This window comes from Zeus faber (genome assembly GCF_960531495.2).
Source record: "Zeus faber genome assembly, chromosome: 1".
Classification (NCBI taxonomy): Eukaryota; Metazoa; Chordata; class Actinopteri; order Zeiformes; family Zeidae; genus Zeus; species Zeus faber.
The window spans coordinates 23,583,766-23,602,162 of NC_137193.1; the positions used below are offsets into that span (position 1 = coordinate 23,583,766).

General features: G+C 47.8%; 2 protein-coding genes across 3 annotated transcripts; both read left to right on the plus strand.

Annotated features, from left to right (window-relative positions):
• Window positions 1-1,262: 1,262 nt before the first annotated feature.
• On the plus strand, window positions 1,263-6,399 carry ahdc1 (AT hook, DNA binding motif, containing 1; the record flags this gene model as incomplete). Its single annotated transcript, XM_080017208.1, has 4 exons — window positions 1,263-1,323; window positions 1,735-2,366; window positions 2,507-4,269; window positions 4,614-6,399. The coding sequence occupies 4 exons, from the start codon at window positions 1,263-1,265 to the stop codon at window positions 6,397-6,399; spliced, it is 4,242 nt and encodes a 1,413-aa protein (XP_079873334.1).
• A 3,645-nt stretch (window positions 6,400-10,044) lies between these two features.
• On the plus strand, window positions 10,045-18,397 carry LOC307239069 (putative methyltransferase-like protein 24). Of its 2 annotated transcripts, XM_080012307.1 has the most exons (6): window positions 10,045-10,550; window positions 15,018-15,104; window positions 15,415-15,504; window positions 16,061-16,197; window positions 16,518-16,785; window positions 17,461-18,397. In XM_080012307.1, exons 1-6 carry the CDS (start codon window positions 10,272-10,274, stop codon window positions 17,764-17,766), a joined length of 1,167 nt encoding a protein of 388 aa, XP_079868433.1. In that variant the 5' UTR covers window positions 10,045-10,271; the 3' UTR covers window positions 17,767-18,397. The 2 variants fall into 2 exon arrangements, with proteins under 2 accessions (XP_079868433.1, XP_079868434.1); XM_080012308.1 differs by lacking the exon at window positions 15,018-15,104.

Here is an 18,397-nt window from a genome sequence, read left to right on the forward strand (position 1 = left end):
CCCGTTGTTATAAAGCCTCCATCATTCCTGTCACTCTGTCACCTTCAGCTCTGCGTGCTCTTTACACCTTTCTATTCGTCACCTCTCTGCTGCCCCCTGGTGGCAGAGATCATCGACACGTTGTCCTATTGCAGAGGAGAGAGTATACTGCTTTGTTTGGAGGACAGTTTGTGGATTCCGTCCAGGGTGTGTGTGTGTGTATGTGCCTTTGTCTGTGTGTGTACCTAACAACACTCATCATGCTTTTTTTCAAGATTAATTATAGGAATATTATGCAGAAAAAAATATTGAAAAACAAATGATAGGCAGCAAACCAATTCTTGAGATGTTGGGTAAATTTAGTTTGCGTGTTCAAGGAAAATCACGCACAAGAGAGACAGAGAATAGTTCCCAAAGAATGAATGCATATCAACAATATCAAATTGGATGAAAGCAATATATTGCTTTGAAATATTGCCCATCTTGCACAGCCCTGGCCGAAACTTATATTCGGCTTGTGTTCCGCTGCATGCCGTGACATCCAAACTAATATTTCATTCTCTTTTCCTTTCTACTCCAACCTCCTTCACTTTTTCCTCTCTCCTGCCATCTCTATGTGTCTCTGCCTTCCTCTCTCTCTCTCTCTCTCTCTCTCTCTCTCTCTCTCTCTCTCTCTCTCTCTCTCTCACTTTCTCTCCAGCAACTATGGGCAAACGAGTGGAGCAAAGAGGAGAAAAAGAAGTGCTTGAGTTCTCCACTGCAGTATTGATGACCCAATGATCCCCCGCAGAAGCCAGACAGACAGAGTGAGGCTTAACCCAGAATCAGAATCAGAACCAAACTACCCAGTGGAGGCAAAACAACTGAGCGGGACATGAATGGTAAATTGAATGATTTAACGTTATCGTGTGGGTGGCACCGTTAATTTAACATAGTTTTCTAGAGATTGCATTTATGGCCAAGTGCTAAAAAGGTACGCAATTTTATCTCACCCGAAGAATTGCTTACAATTTAATGTTTCTATTTCGGTATAACTGGCAAATATGATACAACTTGATTTAATGAGTTGTTAAAATGGACTGTTTACTGTTTTGTGATAAACATTGAAGATTTTTATTATTTTCATTTCCTCTCATAGGTCCTTGAATCGTTGTGCGAGACTGCTGTAGGCAGCAGACAACGAGGGAGTTTACACACAACAGAAATCTTAAAATCGTTTCCCACAGTCAGTGTTGCTCCCTCCGTTGTGTGAGGTCAAAACAAGGTATCCATATCTCTGTTGGATGAGTGATCTGTACTCGGCTAGAAGAGAGCCAGCGGGCTGTGGCGAGAGTCTGGCAGAGCGTGAGGGGTCAGAAGGGTCCAGGGGAGGGGGACCCCCCAAAGATGGTCCGGCATCGGTGACACGCGACCCCCCTCCCTCTCCTCCTCCTTCTTCCCGGGCCAACGGCCTGTACCCCTACAGGCGACCGGGCCCTGCTTCTCGCCGGAGGAAGCTGCCTGGGATCGGCACTTCCGCTGAAACAGAGGCACTCACAGAGACACTCAAAAACATGCAAACGCACGTTGACCCCAACATGCATGCACAAGCTGTTTCACACCCACACAATGACAGCTTCACACACACAGATGCAGACACACATCCAGGCTCTGCAGGGCCTGAGCCGCCCAGGACTCTGTCAGCAGCAGAGACCACTCACACAACCACACCTCAAACCCTGCCGCTCTCCCTCGTCAATCAACCGCCCCCCCCAGTCCTCACAGCAGAGAGAGATATCCCTTCAACTTTTTGTCCCGTCCCTATCGGCCCCAACATTGCCCCAGGCCCCTCTTCTCTTCCCGTTGAGGCAGAGAGAAAGTACGCCCTCCGCAGCTCGGGGCGTCCCCGATTCCCTTGTCATCTCCGAAAATCCTCCCGCCTTCGCCGAAGCACAGAGGATGGAGAAAGGAGGGGAGGGAGAGAGAAAGAAAGAGAAGAGGTGGAGGCTGAAATGGCAGAGGAGAAGATGTGGAGAGTCAAAGAGGAGGTAGTGGCAGTGGTGGAGAAAGCAGAGCTCCCCTCAGTGGAGGCTCATGTCCCTGTAGATCCTTGCCTTACAGACCTCCCTCTGGCCCTAATTGTGCCCAAATCTGTTCCTAAGGTAACACATAAGCCCGGGCCTAAAGTTGGACCTAAACCTGGCCCCAAATCCAGACCAAGACCCAAATCTGTACAGAGAGCCAGTTCTAAAACGGAGTCCCGTCCCTCTGCCCCTCATCGCTCCACCGCTCAACCTGCCATGTCCCGTATATCAAGTGGCTCTGGACCTCAGCTATCTACTGTGAAGAAAGGGGAACCTGCTGAAGCGTCACCTCCGACAAAACGCAGGCGTGGACGTTTTCTTGGGGTGAGTTTTTTAAGTAAACCTGCATATTTGTATAGCCATGCCTTCATGTTAAGTAAAAGTAAAGACGTGCAATGTTTATATGATGGCCTTTAAGATAAAAAGCTTGAGCTGACATGGTTGTGTGGGCTTCTGTTCTCCAGGTTAGGAGGATCGTGGTCAAAATCGCTCGCATTCCTGTCAACCTCAGTCGCAGACAGAAAAGCTACAAGATATCCAATATGGAGACAGTAACAGGGACTGAGAAAAGCAACGAGGGGGGTCAAGAGGGCGCAGAGGCAGTCCGAGAGCCTACGGCACTTCTACGCATGAAGAACAACGGAAAGAGTGTCATGGTCATGTTTCCACCTGGAGAACTACCAGTCATTCTTAAACGCCGGCGTGGTCGCCCGCCTAAACAAGCCCTACCCCAAACCCTAGCCCAAGTAATACCAGGTGAACCGCTTAGTGTTGCTAATGTTAGTGGAAACCCTGACCAGCCTAAGAAACCCAGAAGAAGGCGGCGGACTAAGCTCCCTTGCCCTTATCCGTCCTACGTTAATGACACCAATGATGTGAAAACAGAGTACGGGGATGTTCTCTCCAAACTGGCCTTTTTAAACAGGCAGCCCCCGACTACCGGCCGATGCTCTCCCCCCCGCTGCTGGACACCCAGCGAGCCGGAGAGCTTCCACATCCCATCAGAAAACCCTGGAATATCCACCCTGCTCCATCGGCTCACTGGCTTTAGGCGCAGGGGTGGCAGAGGAGGGGGCATGGGGCCAGGGGGAGGGGCAGCAGGGGCCATGGGGGGCAGTGAACACAATAAGAGCACCTTCAGTGACTTCTTTGAATCTATTGGCAAGAAGAGGAAACTTAACCCTCCGTCCGAACCTGGATTGCCCAAAAAAAGGGGGAAAGGTGCGAGCGGGGGTGGTGTCGGTAGGGGAGGGGGGATTGTAGGAAGTGAGCCGAGTGGAGAAAAAGCAGTTAGGAAGAGACGTCCAAGAAAGAATGGGGCACTTAAAGGAGATGCCGGGGCATCCATGAGCCAGGACTGGGCGAACGGGGCAGGTGCCTGGGGGGAGGAGGGGAGCATTGAGAGAGAAAAAGGTCTGGGGGGCTACCAGGCTTGTGGATCATCTAGGGGGGGCTTCGCCTCCTGTGAATTGGGGAGAGGAGGTTCATACAGTAGTGCAGCAGGAGGCAGAAGAGTAGGTCCACCTGGGGAGGATTCACAGGGTCTATTTGCTGGATACTTCCGATCACTTCTTGACTCAGATGATTCCTCAGATCTGTTGGACATCTCTTCTCAGCGAGATCCACGTAAAGCTCCATCCAATCCAGGCTACGAGCCACCCAGCCCTGCCCCAGGCCCCAGTTGGTCCCCTGCTTTTTCTAAGCGTAGCACTAAAGGAGGAGGTGCAGGAGGGGAAAGCCTTGCTCAGAGTCAGCCCCCCTCAGCCAGGCATCCCTATAACTATACCAACCCAGCTCAAATCTCCCCCACCACATCTACCTATCCCAAATCCACTCCTCCTTCCCTCTCACTGTCCCATTCCCCCAGCTCACCTCACCCTTCCTCTTATGGTCCATACTCCTCTGGCTTCTCTGCCTCCTCTCCCGCAGGAGCTGGTGCGATGGCACAGAGATCCTCAGACTGCAGCTTCTCAGTGGGGTCAGGACAGAGTTGTGGCAAAGCTGTCACCATGGGCTCTGCTCAAATGGCTTATACAAGCTACCAGGCAGCAGCCAAGCGCGGCTTCAGTGGAAACCCCGGAGTACTTCAGTCCTCTGCAGCAGGTGGAGAGCTGACGGGACCTACGTCACCTGGAGGAGGGTTCATGTCAATGGCTAAGTGTAGCCCATTCAGCTCCTCCTCCTCTCCAGAGGGCTATCGACTCAATTCCAGTCACTGGAGTTACAGGTAACTCATTTATCACATTGCAGTAATATAGTCATATTATTTGAGAAATAAAGGTTTCCTTGATTGATTATTTATTAATATTATCATGTTTTCTTAATTAAATAAATAAAATCCAAAAACTAAACTAAAATCTGAAATAATATTGGGATCTGAGGTGATGAATGGGTTGACCAATGCTGTCAAAGGTGGTCCGTGTTCAGTTCGGAGCGTGTGTTTGTGCTTGTTAAAAATCATCTTCATCACTGTGACCCCCCCATATGCTTGTACAGATTTGTGATTCCATTCGTCTAGATGAAAGATGAATTATAGGCTGATAACATCCGATATCTGTGTGTATTCTTCAGACAAGCCTACGGGGGCTGGGCTGCAGACAGTTTTGGGAATCCATTTGAAGGCTACAGTGAATATGGCTCCAGTGAGTCCAAAGACATTCTCGACATCTCCAACTACACCCCCCAGAAGGCCAAGCGACAACCCTTCCCTGAGAGCCTATCGGAATCCTCCTCTGACTCTTCTCATCTTAGCTTGGCAGCTACTGGTGGGGGACCTGGCTCAAGCGGTGGGACCTACAAGCAGAAAGAGTCTATTCCTGTTGGTGGGGAGGGTTCTCAATCAAGCTTGTCCAGCCTGGAGAAGTTAATGATGGATTGGCATGAGAGCGCTGCAGGACCCTCCTATAACTGGAGCCAGAATGTACTCTTCCAGGGTGGAGGCAACAGCAAGCAGGGCAGAGGACGGAGGAAGCGGGCTGAACCACAGATGGAAAAGGAAGGGTGTTCCACTCGCCCAAATTCCCCATCCAGACCATCACCCACCCCCACACCTGGGCCTAAACGGGGGGGAGTCAGCGGACGGCCCAGGGGTTCTAGAGGAGGCAGGGGAGGTTTATCTCCATGTCAGAGGGAGCGGCCCACAGGTGCCAAAGCCAGGATCAAGGCCGCCTCTGCATCGACGGTAGGCGGACCTGGGACTGCTGGTGTTCCAGAAGGTTCTGGCTTGTTCCAAGAAGGGCCAGACTATTACAGTGGGGACAGCAGTAGTCTTTCCCCGTTGGCCACTCCCAATCCTGCACCCCCGACAAACTACTTACAGGACCCCTGTGAGTACCCCTCCCCTTATTCAGCCCACCCCTCCACCCCTTCTTCAGAGGAGCGCTATCCAGCCATCTACCCCGGGGAGTCCTCCTCCTCTCTTTCACCCAGTATATCATCACCCCCATATCCTCCCAAGCCCACCCCACCTCCCCCTCAAACCTACCACCCCATCTCCTCCAGGACCTTTTCCCCCTCGTGCTCTCCATCGCCACGAGTAACGCCACATGGTAGCATAGCACTGAGCCCCCCACATCGCCCTCCACCTAAGGACCCGCAATACTCACAGTATGACTCCCCCAGCTACTGTAGCTCCCCCTACTGGTATGGACAGACATCACACAGTGGAAGCCCAAGCCCCCATGCACATAGTGCACATTCAACTACAGCCTCACATGCCCACGCCAATGTCCACACAAGTCCCCATGGAAATACACACAGTAACCCCCTTCCTAGCCCCCATGCCAACCCACATCCGCAGTTGACTTCATATTCCCACGCACACAGCACACATCATCACAGCACCCAACCAAACTCAAACCTGAGCCCACACGCTAATACCCAGCCACAATTGCACCCCAGCTCACACCTGCAAACCAACCCCCAGTCCCACCCAAACTCCCACGCCAACAATCACCCCCACTCTCATCCCCAGCACAACACACACACCAATCCCCCCAACCCTCACCTCCATGCCCACCACCATGCCCATCACAACCCCAACCTCCACTCACAGTCAACACCACTCACCTTTGAGGAGCGTCCTGCGCCCTCCACTTTGCCCAACAAACGGGACCTGACTGCCCACCACATGAGTGCAGGCCAGCTCCAGGGCCCCCTGCCTCCTCACTCCCCCTACAGCAAGCCCCCGCTGGACTCCTCGCCTCACCAGGAGGACATGAGCGGCTACTCCCTGCCCCACCACCCCTACCAAGGGATGAGCCAACGCTACCCCCTTCAGGCAGCCCGGGGAGGTGGGGTGCTGTGCCAGCTCCTCGATCCAGCCACTGATGACAGCTTCAGTGTCACCAGCTTGTAGCTACAGGTGAGATACGATACACATTTTACATGCATAGCATTATCATTGCTGTACTTATTGATACAGTTACATCTAATAATGCTATCACCAAGCAATAATTATATGCAGACTGATGTCCATGCAAGATGTTTAAATTATAATTAAACTTGGTTTCATTGTGCCTATTGCACCTCAACGCTCAATTTAGGTAAAAACATCTAAATTGGTTTTAAGAAAAGCAATATACCAACTTATGATGCGGCTGGGAGCCAGTCCTGTCTTCAATTTGTATGCAGTGCATGCCCAGAATTTCAAGAATAATAATAACACATTCACAAAGGCTGATTGGACAAACTTTCAGTTTCCTCAAAATACTCCAGTATTTTCAGAGAACAACATTACAAGGTCTATCGAACATCTGCGTTTTTCTTTTTGAAATGTATATTCTTACAAAGCTTTTTCTTTTTGTTCCCTTTTTGTTCCAGGCGCATTCAATCGAAGCTTTTACAGATTTGCAAACATTTTTTTAAGTGACTCTTTGTGAGAGACTGTGGAGTGAAGGGTGAGAATTTAGCTGCCAACTTTGGGACAGTAGAGCTTTAATTCTCCAGCAATGACAATCAAGATCCAACTGCAACACAAAAACCCCCAAGTATGCACAAACACACCGCCTAGACACATACGGTACATTTATACACAGACGCACATACACTGTATACACTGATGGCAGATACATGTACATAAACACAAGCAAACAAGCAGAAACATACACACACGCATGTGGTCTTCCAAACACGGACCGCACAGCGTTTGTATATGCATTCCCTTCCTTAAGACATACAGATAAAGTTACACATACAAACAAACACAGACACACACACACAGCTGGAATAAGGGGATGGAAAAGTGGAGCTGACTGAAGAATGGCAGACGCTGACGGACAGCGAGACAGACCTAAGGACATGCGTCACTTGACTTGACCAGAGTCCTGCCGTGCTTGACTGTAGGACTCTTCTCCCCTAAAGTCTGTATCTCACCAAACCCCCCTGGTCCTGCGCCTGGAATATGGACAAAATCAGGATAACAATTCCTGCTCTCTCCCTCTCCCTGTGTTTATCCACCCTCCTATCCCCTCTCAGCAACCTCCCAGCCATCACTAAACCAGTGCCATTAGCTCTACTCCCTGCGCGCTAACCCTGCATCTTTGTGTTGTGCTCGAACCCCCAACCCCCAACCCCCAATCCCAACCCCGCCTACCCAACCCCCTGCACCACCTCTCTGTGCTCTCTCCGTGTGTTGTGTCCCATGAGAGAAAAAGAGGACTAAGATAGCATCTGCTCTTGAAATACCAGCATCTGTATATAGGACTCCTGCTCGGAGCCAGCGGCGCCCTCCTAACTCCGCTGTTGCGTTGCCAGGCCCCTTTCCTCAGTGACCTGCTCTGGGTTCTGCTCTGTGGAGATGGGTGTGGTGTGGGGGTCGGCTGGGGTGGGGGTATCGGGTAGTGGGGGAGGGTAATGCAGCATGGAGACATGACATCCTGTGTTTCGCTGTTTTAACTAAAAGGGAAAGAGACGCTAAAGTCACATGATGACCCCAAAGAAACTATTGTTTTTCCGGTGTGTGCGTCGGCGTGAGAGACCGGAGGGTGTGCGTGTGCACGAGTGAGCGTGGCTGCTGGAATGGATGCACGTGAATGTACGTATGTGTGTGGTTTGGTTTTTGTGCTTGTATGTTTGTATCTGTGTGTGGATGTGTGTGTGTGTGTGCGCGCGCGCGTGTGTGTGTGCGCGCACGTGCGTGTCTGTTTTCAACCAGCGTGCGGGGTCAAAAGGAGTGGAGCTTCCTGGACGCCAAAGTCCAGGCGGGGGCCTCTCTCTCCCTTCTTTCACTCTCTTCTTTTTTCTGTGGTCTTGTGTAGTTTGGTGGTTTTTGTGATGAAAAAAAACTTGTATATCTGTCTGTTACATATCATGTATGTATCTAAGGTGCAAAATATTTAAATACACATTCTGTTCTTGCCATTGGTAATTTGGTCTGTTGCATACTTTACTATTTAAGGGATTGTGGGAGGTTTGCCTGTGCTTGTGTGTGTGTGTGTGTGTGTGTGTGCGGGGGAGGCTTGACTGGGCTTGTGTGTGTGTGTGTGTGTGTGTGTGTGTGTGTGTGTGTGTGTGTGCATTTGTCTGCAGCATGCAAGCGCTTAAGAGGCTGCCTGAGTATTGGACTCTGCCCAGCCTGTCTGAGTCTGTTAGCGGGAGTTCATTCAAGGACACAGCTCGACAGGGAGGGAAAGGGAGGGAGACGCGAGGATGGATTGGTTGGTGGGAGAGAGTGCAGTAGGCTGTGTCGCAAGAGAAGGAAAGAAAGAAAGAAAGAAAGAAAGACGTTTTGGAAAGGGAGAAAGAGGAGGTATTAGGCCAATGGGCTGGGTTTAAACTGAAACAAAATACGGCGAGTGTGCATTGTTACAAGCGTCCATTTGAACCACATGTTACGCTTCCTGAAAGGGTTTTGGGAGCTCTCTGCGATGGCGTCAGTGTGGGACTAAGCAGAAGGACGGCACTGGTTTAACAATCCCAGAGGAAATGTTGTTTTCTTATAGGAAATATGAGATATCTACAGTCTGTGTGTGTGTGTGTGTGTGTGTGTGTGTGTGTGTGTGTGTGTGTGTGTGTGTGTGTGTGTGTGTGTGAGGGACCCAGAGAGAGAGAGAGAGAGAGAGAGAGAGAGAGAGAGAGAGAGGAGAAAGCAGAGCAGATGGGAACGTTTTACTGCATGCATATTGTGTACAGTTTGTCAACAGTCTGACTAAATAGACACAGACATGGCTGGAGACGCTGTTTGCTGTGACATTCCACTGTTTTGTGGACACATGGTCAACAACTCTGCGTGCGACAGAAAGAGCAAGAAGAAGAAGAGAGGCTGTGCATGGAATTGATGGATAATTATACAGCACATTCAAAAAAATGCCTATTATTTAATGTCAAGCGGCCAATTATTTTTCTTGCCTAACTTTGAGGTCCTTGGCTCGGGAAGATTTAACAAACGCAACACTGTTCATTTGGAGCAGGAGTGTAAGTGTCTGACATTTCCACTCCATTTTAACGCTTTAGGTTAATAGCTGTCCCCCAAAATAAGGCAACAAACACTTGGTCCGGTGGTGCACACGTCTCGACGCTTGAATAAAAAAAGTCCTGGTTCTTTATACATTTAGAACTTCAGCATGATACGAGCTTTACGCTTTGCATTCCGCCACAATGAATCATTTTGACACATGCCAGTTATTTTTTGTGATTCCCACTTTGCATTTTCTCTGCCAAAATAAATAATTCTGCTGAGAATTACGCTACAATATCATTTTGACTCCACGGCATTCTTCGCGCCCCCAAATCAGTCGGTTTGAGAGAATTAAACCATCCCTGTGAGAATTCGAGAAAAGCCAACGAATCTTTTTTTTTTGTTTGTGTGTGTGTGTGTGTGTGTGACTCGTCGAGAGCCGATTCCTAAAAAAAAAAAAAAAAGATCCAAACCTCCCATCGCTACTGGTTACCGACGGGGTGTTCAGCGACACACCTGCGGCACCGAACCGATTTACGGTAACCCCGTGGGGTGTCGTAAAAGCACGCCTGCTTGACCGCTGTGTCACGCGCCGTGCACGAGCACGCGTTCGTCCGGGGAAAGTCGCGCGAACAGCAATGGCCGCCGCTGTGTCAACAAGGCCACCGCTGGCCGAGGAATGCGCTGCGTCATCGTTCGCCTGACCCTCGGGGCTAAAAGGGAGAGGAGAGGGCCGAGGAGAGGAGCGTCCCCTCCCTCCGGCGGACGCCCACGGGGCACCGCAGCACAGGCCAGGGACGCACAGACATGGTCTCGGGTCCCCCAGTGGAGGAATGTCGGCCGGGGTGCGTGGCGGGCTCCGCGGCGCAGCCCTGCTGCTGATCCCGCCGCTGCTCCTGGCGTTCCAGCTCCTGGTGGGGCTCCAGCTGCACGGAGCCCCGCGGGACAGCACCACGGGAGGTGATGGAGGAGGAGGAGGAGGAGTCGTCTTTTCCGTGATCAGCATCGAGCCGAAGAAGAGTGCGCGGCACCGGGGAGCGCCTGGTTTGGAGGATGTGGAGGAGAGGCCCGGGCGAGAGTATGAGGACGAGAACGAGCTGGACACACGGCAGGTAAGACCTACACTATGTTCCCGCAATAGAGGAGGCTGCAGTCCCACGACCCATTACTTTCTGTCTAACTTCTTATAGTTTTGAAGGTTTACTCCACCCAAATACTACGTTCTGTCCAAGTACTTATAGTTTTAAAGGTTTATTCCACCCACATACTACGTTCTGTCCAAGTACTTATACTTTTAAAGGCGTATTTCACCCAAATACGACGTTCTGTCCAAGTACTTATAGTTTTAAAAGGGACCTTTTATGCAAAAGTCACTTTTTCAGTGCCTGTGCGCATACATTTTGGTCTCTGGTGGTTCTACTAACACACAAACTGTGAAATAAAACAACCCAGCCAGGTTTTTGTGAGTTGTCTGTTTCAGAAATCATGCGGTGAAACAAGCCGTTCACCTTTGCTGCCCTAATATACCGAATTTCAGCAATATGTGTTATTTCAGTAGTATGAGTAATTTCAGTTATATACGTAATAACGGTAGAATTAGAACTGCCCCCATCGGAGGAACTCCACCCACACCTGGAGTGCGGACGGGGCCCTCTAGCGTCGAAGCTAAGAGCTAATCATGGGAAGTGCTCTGTTGGCGGCCGAGACCAGCACAAATCTTTTTAAAAGAAAGAGGAATTAATACCAACTGTCCATGACAAGACTGCAGGCGAGGGAAATATATGTATTTCAAAATGTATTCTGATGTGTGTGTGTGTGTGTGTGTGGGGGGGGCGTGTGCGTGTATGTGGTAGGTTTACTGTACTCCCAGTTGCGGAACGTGATCCGCTTCTCCAAACAAAACAGCAGATGTATTTATTTTATTTTCTGACGTTTCTGTAATTGAATGAAAGGAAGAAGCCCCAAGCCTCGTCGCATCCCGCGGTGCTCCAAGCACCGCGCTGGTCGGACACCGCAGTGAAAGTCAAAACAAACTTTTAAATGAGGTCTTGTAGATCTTATGCGAGTGAAGATTCAGCAACGGGATTGCCTTATTTCTCGCCTCAAATTTGTTTGGAAATAGATTTTGGTGGACTGATAAGGGGAACGTTTGGAAAGAAATGCAACGTTATCTCGAGTAAAGCTCAAACCCCATTGGCTCACAGAACTAGGGGCCTCGGGAGGGTGGCTCCTCCTCCTGAAACAGCCCCTTTTCAGACAGGGAGGATGGATGCCTCGAATGCAAAATGAAAGTGGTATTTTTAGCAAAAATAAATTAAAACATGTTTTGAGGACCCCAGAGACCATATATTAGCTTGCTGAAAAGGAGCATAATGGGATTATTCCACCCAAATACTACTTTATATTTACTTATAGTTTTAAAGGTTTATTCCACCAGATACTACTTTCTGTCTGCATGTTGGGCAGTTTGTGTAATTTGAATATTTAGCTCATTCTCGGGTAAAATAAAGATGGAATCATATGCTATGGCCTTTGCAGTCACTAGATCTCAACCACATATTTTATAGGTTGGAGAAAAGCAAGACACAAGGACGACTCTGGAGGCAGATTCAAGAATAGTGTAACACTGTGTGTGTGTGTGTGTGTGTGTGTGTCTGTGTGTGTGTGTGTGTGTGTGTGTCTGTGTGTGTGTGTGTGTGTCTTTAACTGGGGGGGTGTTGGTGGGTTATTGTGTTCTTGGGTTCATTTGATTGGTGGGGAGGTGTCCAAGATGTAGTGGGTAATTGGCCCAGGTGTAGAGGGGGCAGGTTTTTACCAGGGAAGTGAGAAAGGGGAGGAACCGTGTGTGTGCGCGAGCGGAGAGTTGTGGTGAGTGAGCTACGGAGAAGGAGTGTGAATGAGAAGGGAGAAAAGAGACAGGACACGGCCATTCGTACTGGACACCTCAACCCCTGGGGTTAGTTGTACGCCTCACAGCTGGGAATGAAGCCTGTTCAGCTTCCCACGGCGATACAGCCTGTGTCTCCTTCATTGTATCTGGTTAACACCGCCAAAGCATCACACGCCACATTAGCCAGGTGTCACATGGCACCCGAGTGGCGCTTTCAGGTTCCCTCCGACACAGAGACACAGGCAGATGTTGTAAACACACCAATTTATTGTAGAGTGGGCAAGATGGAACAAGCCGGGAGCCAGTGAAACTGTGTGTGTGTGTGTGTGTGTGTGTGTGTGTGTGTGTGTGTGTGTGTGTGTGTGTGTGTGTGTGTGTGTGTGTGTGTGTGTGTGTGTGTGTGTGTGTGTGTGTGTGTGTGTGTGTGTGTGTGTGTGTGTGTGCGCCCTGTTGCTCGTTGATTGCTCTATTGAGCAACAGGCGCACAGCCACCCTGATCCCGGGTCGAATTACCTAGACCTAAGACAGGTGTAGCTGCTTAAACCACAATACGTTAAACAAATTCAACAAGGACATTACAACACGCACAAATACATTACATGGTTAAGCCTACCTCTGCAAATATAAAACCCCAGATCAACTGCACTTCATCCGCAAAGCTTAGTTGTGTTTGTATTCCATGCAGTACTGCCTTCAGATAGGCGAAAAGGGTGTCCTGATGTTCCCCTCTGTTGAGGCAGATAGGCACAGTTTACAATACATTGATTGATTACTGAAAAATAACAATTCTATTCCAGCAGATTGTAATAAGATATCAATAGATCAACCTCATAGACCTACCTTGAACAATTAGTGAGTTGGTGAGGGTTTTAGCCTTGTGTGTAATGATGGCTGGGTCACATTGAGGCACATTGCCTGGGCAGTGCTGGCACATCATCTCCTCTGGAATGAGGTGCCTTGGGTATTCTTTTTCCACTGATGGAAGCTGTAAATGTTCTGGCAGAACAGCAGGTATCTTTTTGAACTTCAAAACATACTGGACCATGCCTTTTATCTTTGGTCATCTTTTTTTGTGGATAGTGTCACCCAGATCAGCTTCATTGTGACTGCTTTGGTCCCCTCTTGATGTTTCTGTATTCAGGCATTCCGCCTCCTCAGTGCTCTGGACTTTGCTGAACAGTTCAGTGTGTCTGAAATAATCTACATTTTGCTATATATTTGTGTGGGAATGATCTCTTTGTCATTGCACACGGACAGTGCCATGAATTATCTTTTGTGTTGTAACAGGTGATTGTTTCTAGTGCCTTTAAGACTATCATAATTAGCTACTTACACTTTGGCTGTCTAACGTTAACATTGATGTCCAGTTCAAGACACCAGAATTAGGTTTTTAACGTTAAACAAATAAAACCTGATTCACATTCAGTACTCAAACTTTGATTGTTGTCCATGTGTCCTAGAAATGCGGTCCTTGGTTTCCCAATTCGCTGGCTCTAGGTTAATCCATATGATTATTTTTTTTTTTAATCCTATATTTTACACTTTTTAGCTCGCGCTATTTAAGAAATAGCCATTTTAATGTGTTTGTGTTGTGCTTTGTCCATCGTTGGCGGCGGGGTTTGCCTTTTACAGTATGAATGCAAAGCTCAAGATGTGAAAGACAGCACAGGGAATTTGGTAAACCAGCGTAGGTAGTTGTGGTCATTAAAATGTCGTTACAGATGAACATTCAAAAAAGAACAGCATCCTTCGATGAGAAAATATCCCATATTCCATCACTTTTGAGTAAACCCGTCTTAACAGGGAAGATGGGGGTAAACACTGAAAGAAAGTTGCCGTTTCGAAGGGAGATCTGTAATTTGTCATATAATCCACCCAACACAGACGATGTTATGTATGCCGCTTTAAAGAAAGCTATGCTTACAGGAGGAGTATGTTTCCAAAGTTAATAAGTACGTGGTTTGTGATGAAAACCCGCCTTCAGGCTTTCAAAAGTTTTGCGCTCTCTGTGGGGGTTATCTAACACTGTGACCCTATTTCTGTAAATGAACTCCACAACTAAATGCCTTTGTGTCCGGAGAGCTGCGAGAATGGCAGCCGATAAGCCACTGCAGCCTGTTTACAGTGAGATCCCATTACGACAGGACCTTTACCTCGCTCAACTGCATGTCACACAAAAAAACAAAACTCACACACAAAATAACTAGACAAAGACAATAAGTTGGCAGATAATAACAAGACACCCGGTTGCAGGAGGATTTTGAAAGTTGCGTCACTGGGTCACACATTTCAATGAAACCCTGAGGTGTTATGTTGAAATATGTGACCCATTGAATTTGGTGAGAGGTTTTGGGACAGGTTTCAGCTGTTCTACACGTTATATAGCGTTTGCTGTCTCTAGGGCTGTTAGCGGCGTATTGCAGACGCCATGGCACAGGTGAGGGCAGGAAGGGAGGGGATACACAACTGACCCTAGAGTAGAGAGAGAGACGTCTCTCTACCTCCCCCTGCAGTATAGTAGTAGTGGAGGGGATGGCCAACAGCACGTTTCTTTTTCTCATGCGCTTTGGCTAGCGAGGGTTTCAACCTCTATGTGTTTACGTTTTAAGGTATCTCTCCACTCTCTCGCACTGAAAGCCCCCAGCTATTCCCCTTACCCCCTCCCCTCTATCTCTCCTTGTGCCTCAAGGCTAACTTCTCTGACTCTGGCTGTGAATCATCGACTCCCCCTTCCTCACTAAAGGTTGCTATGGGAACCAGAGGGGTCCATCTAAATGCAAGTCAGTGTGTGTTTGTATGCGTGTGCATGCTGTGTTACAGTACCTGAGGCAAGTCTCTTGCAGGACTGAGGTCAGAGCCTGTGACTGGTCTTTTTCATCTCTCCCTCCCTTACACCACACACATTCCTGCCATTCCAATGCATATATTTTGCTCCCACCTCTGACCTTCCTTCCCAGTGAAACTGTGTGTGTGTGTGTGTGTGTGTGTGTGTGTGTGTGTGTGTGTGTGTGTGTGTGTGTGTGTGTGTGTGTGTGTGTGTGTGTGTGTGTGTGTGTGTGTGTGTGTGTGTGTGTGTGTGTGTGTAGGCCAGAGGGCTGCTGATGCAGTGGGCTGCAGGTGAGCCCTCCTTCACTGCAGAGCTGAATCGCATCATCACATTTATCACCAGACCTCAGGTATATACTGCAGGACATCGCCCAGCCAAAAAAACAAAACACATTTTCTTACTCATAAACAAGTTTAGAATTTACATAATGAGGTTTTATTTTGTGGTTTCATGGTTAGAAAATATATAATTTTGTTTACTTAATTCAGCCAATATGAAAACAACTATGAACAATGCCAGTAAGCATGCTTTAAAGAAGAAGTCTCATTATATATATATATATATATATATATATATATATATATATATATATGTATATATATATATATATATATATATATATATATATATATATATATATGTGTGTGTGTGTAAATTCAATAGCCACATTGATCAAAATGTGTTAATTGAAAATGTAAACCGCTTCATGCTCTGTAGCCTCAGCTTTCCAAAGCCTCAAGTGCCCAGGTGCAAGGTTGAGAGCCCCCCCTTCCCATGTGGCTGTAATCTTGTTCATCTGGAGTCAAAACATCTGCAAAGCCTAAAATTGAATCACCGCCATCTCGAAATTCCTTCTCAAACTGTCAGTATCTATCAGACATTCTCCACCCCGTCTCCCTCCCCAGGTGAACTGTTCCAGGGTTCTGTCTCCAGGTGAGTCCTGGCCATCACAGGCCCCAGGAGCCAGATGCCCCTGGCTGCTGTGCGCAGAGGAGTGGCTGTTTCCAGCTGTAAACTCGCCATGCGTTGCTTACTCCTTCAGGTGTGTGTGCGTGCGTGCGTGCGTGCGTGCGTGCGTGCGTGCGTGCGTGCGTGCGTGCGTGCGTGCGTGCGTGCGTGCGTGCGTGTGTGCGTGTGTGTGTGTGTGTGCGCGCGCGCGTGCGTGCGTGTGTGTGACTCCATCTGTGTCGGTCTTCTCTGCTGTGCTTATGCATTCATATCACTGACAGTTGGAACAAACAATGCAATGCATATTTAATCATGCATTCAATGAGCTCCCTACCACCCCTTCCATTTCCCTGTCTATCTCTACCTGTTCATCTGTCTGTCGCTTTGTCTGATTACCCTCTCCTCTCTTTCTAGTATGGACGGAGGAGATGCAGATTTTCTAAAGACCGTTGTGGGCTTGAGATGCGATGTCCATAGATTTGATCCAAGCAATTCAAATGCATCTGGTGGTCACCCTGGCAACAGCTTGGCGAGTAACCGTGGCGACGGAGGCGTGGTCAGCCATCACAAGATGTGGTTGGAGTGGCGGACGCCAAGGAAGAGCAAGCACAAGAAGAAAGGGACCCTGGGTAGTGTCTCTCAAACCCTGGCAAACATAATGGAAGCTCTGAGACACCACACGGTAAAAGACACAGACACTTGCGACACACACACATGCGCACGCAAACTTTCATGTCTGTCTTTAACACACACACACACACACACACACACACACACACACACACACACACACACACACACACACACACACACACACACACAGCCAAACAAACATACCTTACAGCCCCCTCACCCCACCATACCCACAAAGCAGTCTTACTTGTAGGTTACTATAGCAACAGGGCTCTGCGCCATCCTCGGCTGCCATGGCAACAACTTGAACCAGTGAATCATATACACGCATCGCCACAGTTGCATCCTGCAACCACCAGAGGGTAGTATTTATCTACAGTTTGATTAGGTCTGCCCCTATAGGGAAATAAAGTTTAAAATATAGTCAATAAAGTTTTTGATTTTGTTCCAGTAGTTTACATTACACTTAATCTTATTGAGTACACCTACTCGACTTCAGCCTTACTCTACTGATTAGATGTACATTATATTTAATGCTTGTGTTCAGCAAAACCTCAGCACTTATTATCTTTCATATAAAATCCTTATATGAGTTGCAATTTATGAAAATAATGTGTTTTTAATCTACGTTCTCAACATTGAAATCCATTGAGAATAACAAAATCAGTTAGAGCTTTTTAGAGAGTCCGGGAGACTAATTTTTTACGTTTCCCGTGTCCTTCAGGTTCACTTCCTGTATGCTGACCTGCTAAGTGCTGAGTGGCGAGTTTTCCAGAACTGGATGGAACAAGGAACCGTCCGGAATATCCACCATCTTGTCACCACCGTACATCTGCAATGGGCCGGGTTCGAGGTCAGCGGGACGGATGAAGAAGTGGTCCGCTACTGGTTCAGTGTTCTGCACGGACTCAGAGCTTCTGGATTCCAGCTGATCCACAGTTCACCAGGAGATGGACAACGGGTCCTTAAACAGACAGTAGCTGACGCTCACAGCTCCTACACACTCAGTTGGGTCAACATGGTCAACTAAACCTATACACCACACCGACACTCAGAGATTTGTATGATTTGTCATAATAAAAATGTACAGAAAGTAACTTTTTTTGTAAAATACACAGAAAACATGCTTTATTAAGGTGTTACTTATCACACAAAAACACTCATCTACAGGCAATACAGTAATCAAAAACTCAGTTTAGTGCAGCGTTCCTCCCTCTAGTGGAAATTAGATGAACTACAAGTTTTAAATAATTTGACCAAATACGGTGCTGGATACTTGGGACTTACTGACAGCTACTAATTATGGTCCCAAATGCTCAGGACATACTGATTTTGTTTGTATTGCAATGTTAATAACCATCCGATAAGCCAAAATAATATTTCAGGAGCAACCTCTGTACCGATTGGTCATTATTTAAAAATGGACTTAGAAAAAGAAGCTGCTCATTTCTTTCTTCTTTAAATAGATGTTTTAATGCAAAGGTTCCTCTGTTAATGTCCATAAATTTGAATGAACGGTAATGAATTGGATGTGAATCAACCTAAATAAAACCTAACAATTTCAGCTTTGCACATTGACCTTGAAGTGATTTTATGAACTTATGTGGGTTTGTTTTACACTGGCTTTAAACACTTTTCTTATTTTGCAATAAAAGTTTAAT

Excerpts from the sequence above, each read along its gene's own strand:
- LOC307239069 (XM_080012307.1), top strand. The coding sequence starts at position 10,272 with ATGTCGGCCGGGGTGCGTGGCGGGCTCCGCGGCGCAGCCCTGCTGCTG. Across the intron at positions 10,551-15,017 it reads ACGAGCTGGACACACGGCAG|GCTAACTTCTCTGACTCTGG; the intron begins GTAAGACCTACA and ends TTGTGCCTCAAG. Across the intron at positions 16,198-16,517 it reads TGCGTTGCTTACTCCTTCAG|TATGGACGGAGGAGATGCAG; the intron begins GTGTGTGTGCGT and ends CTCTCTTTCTAG.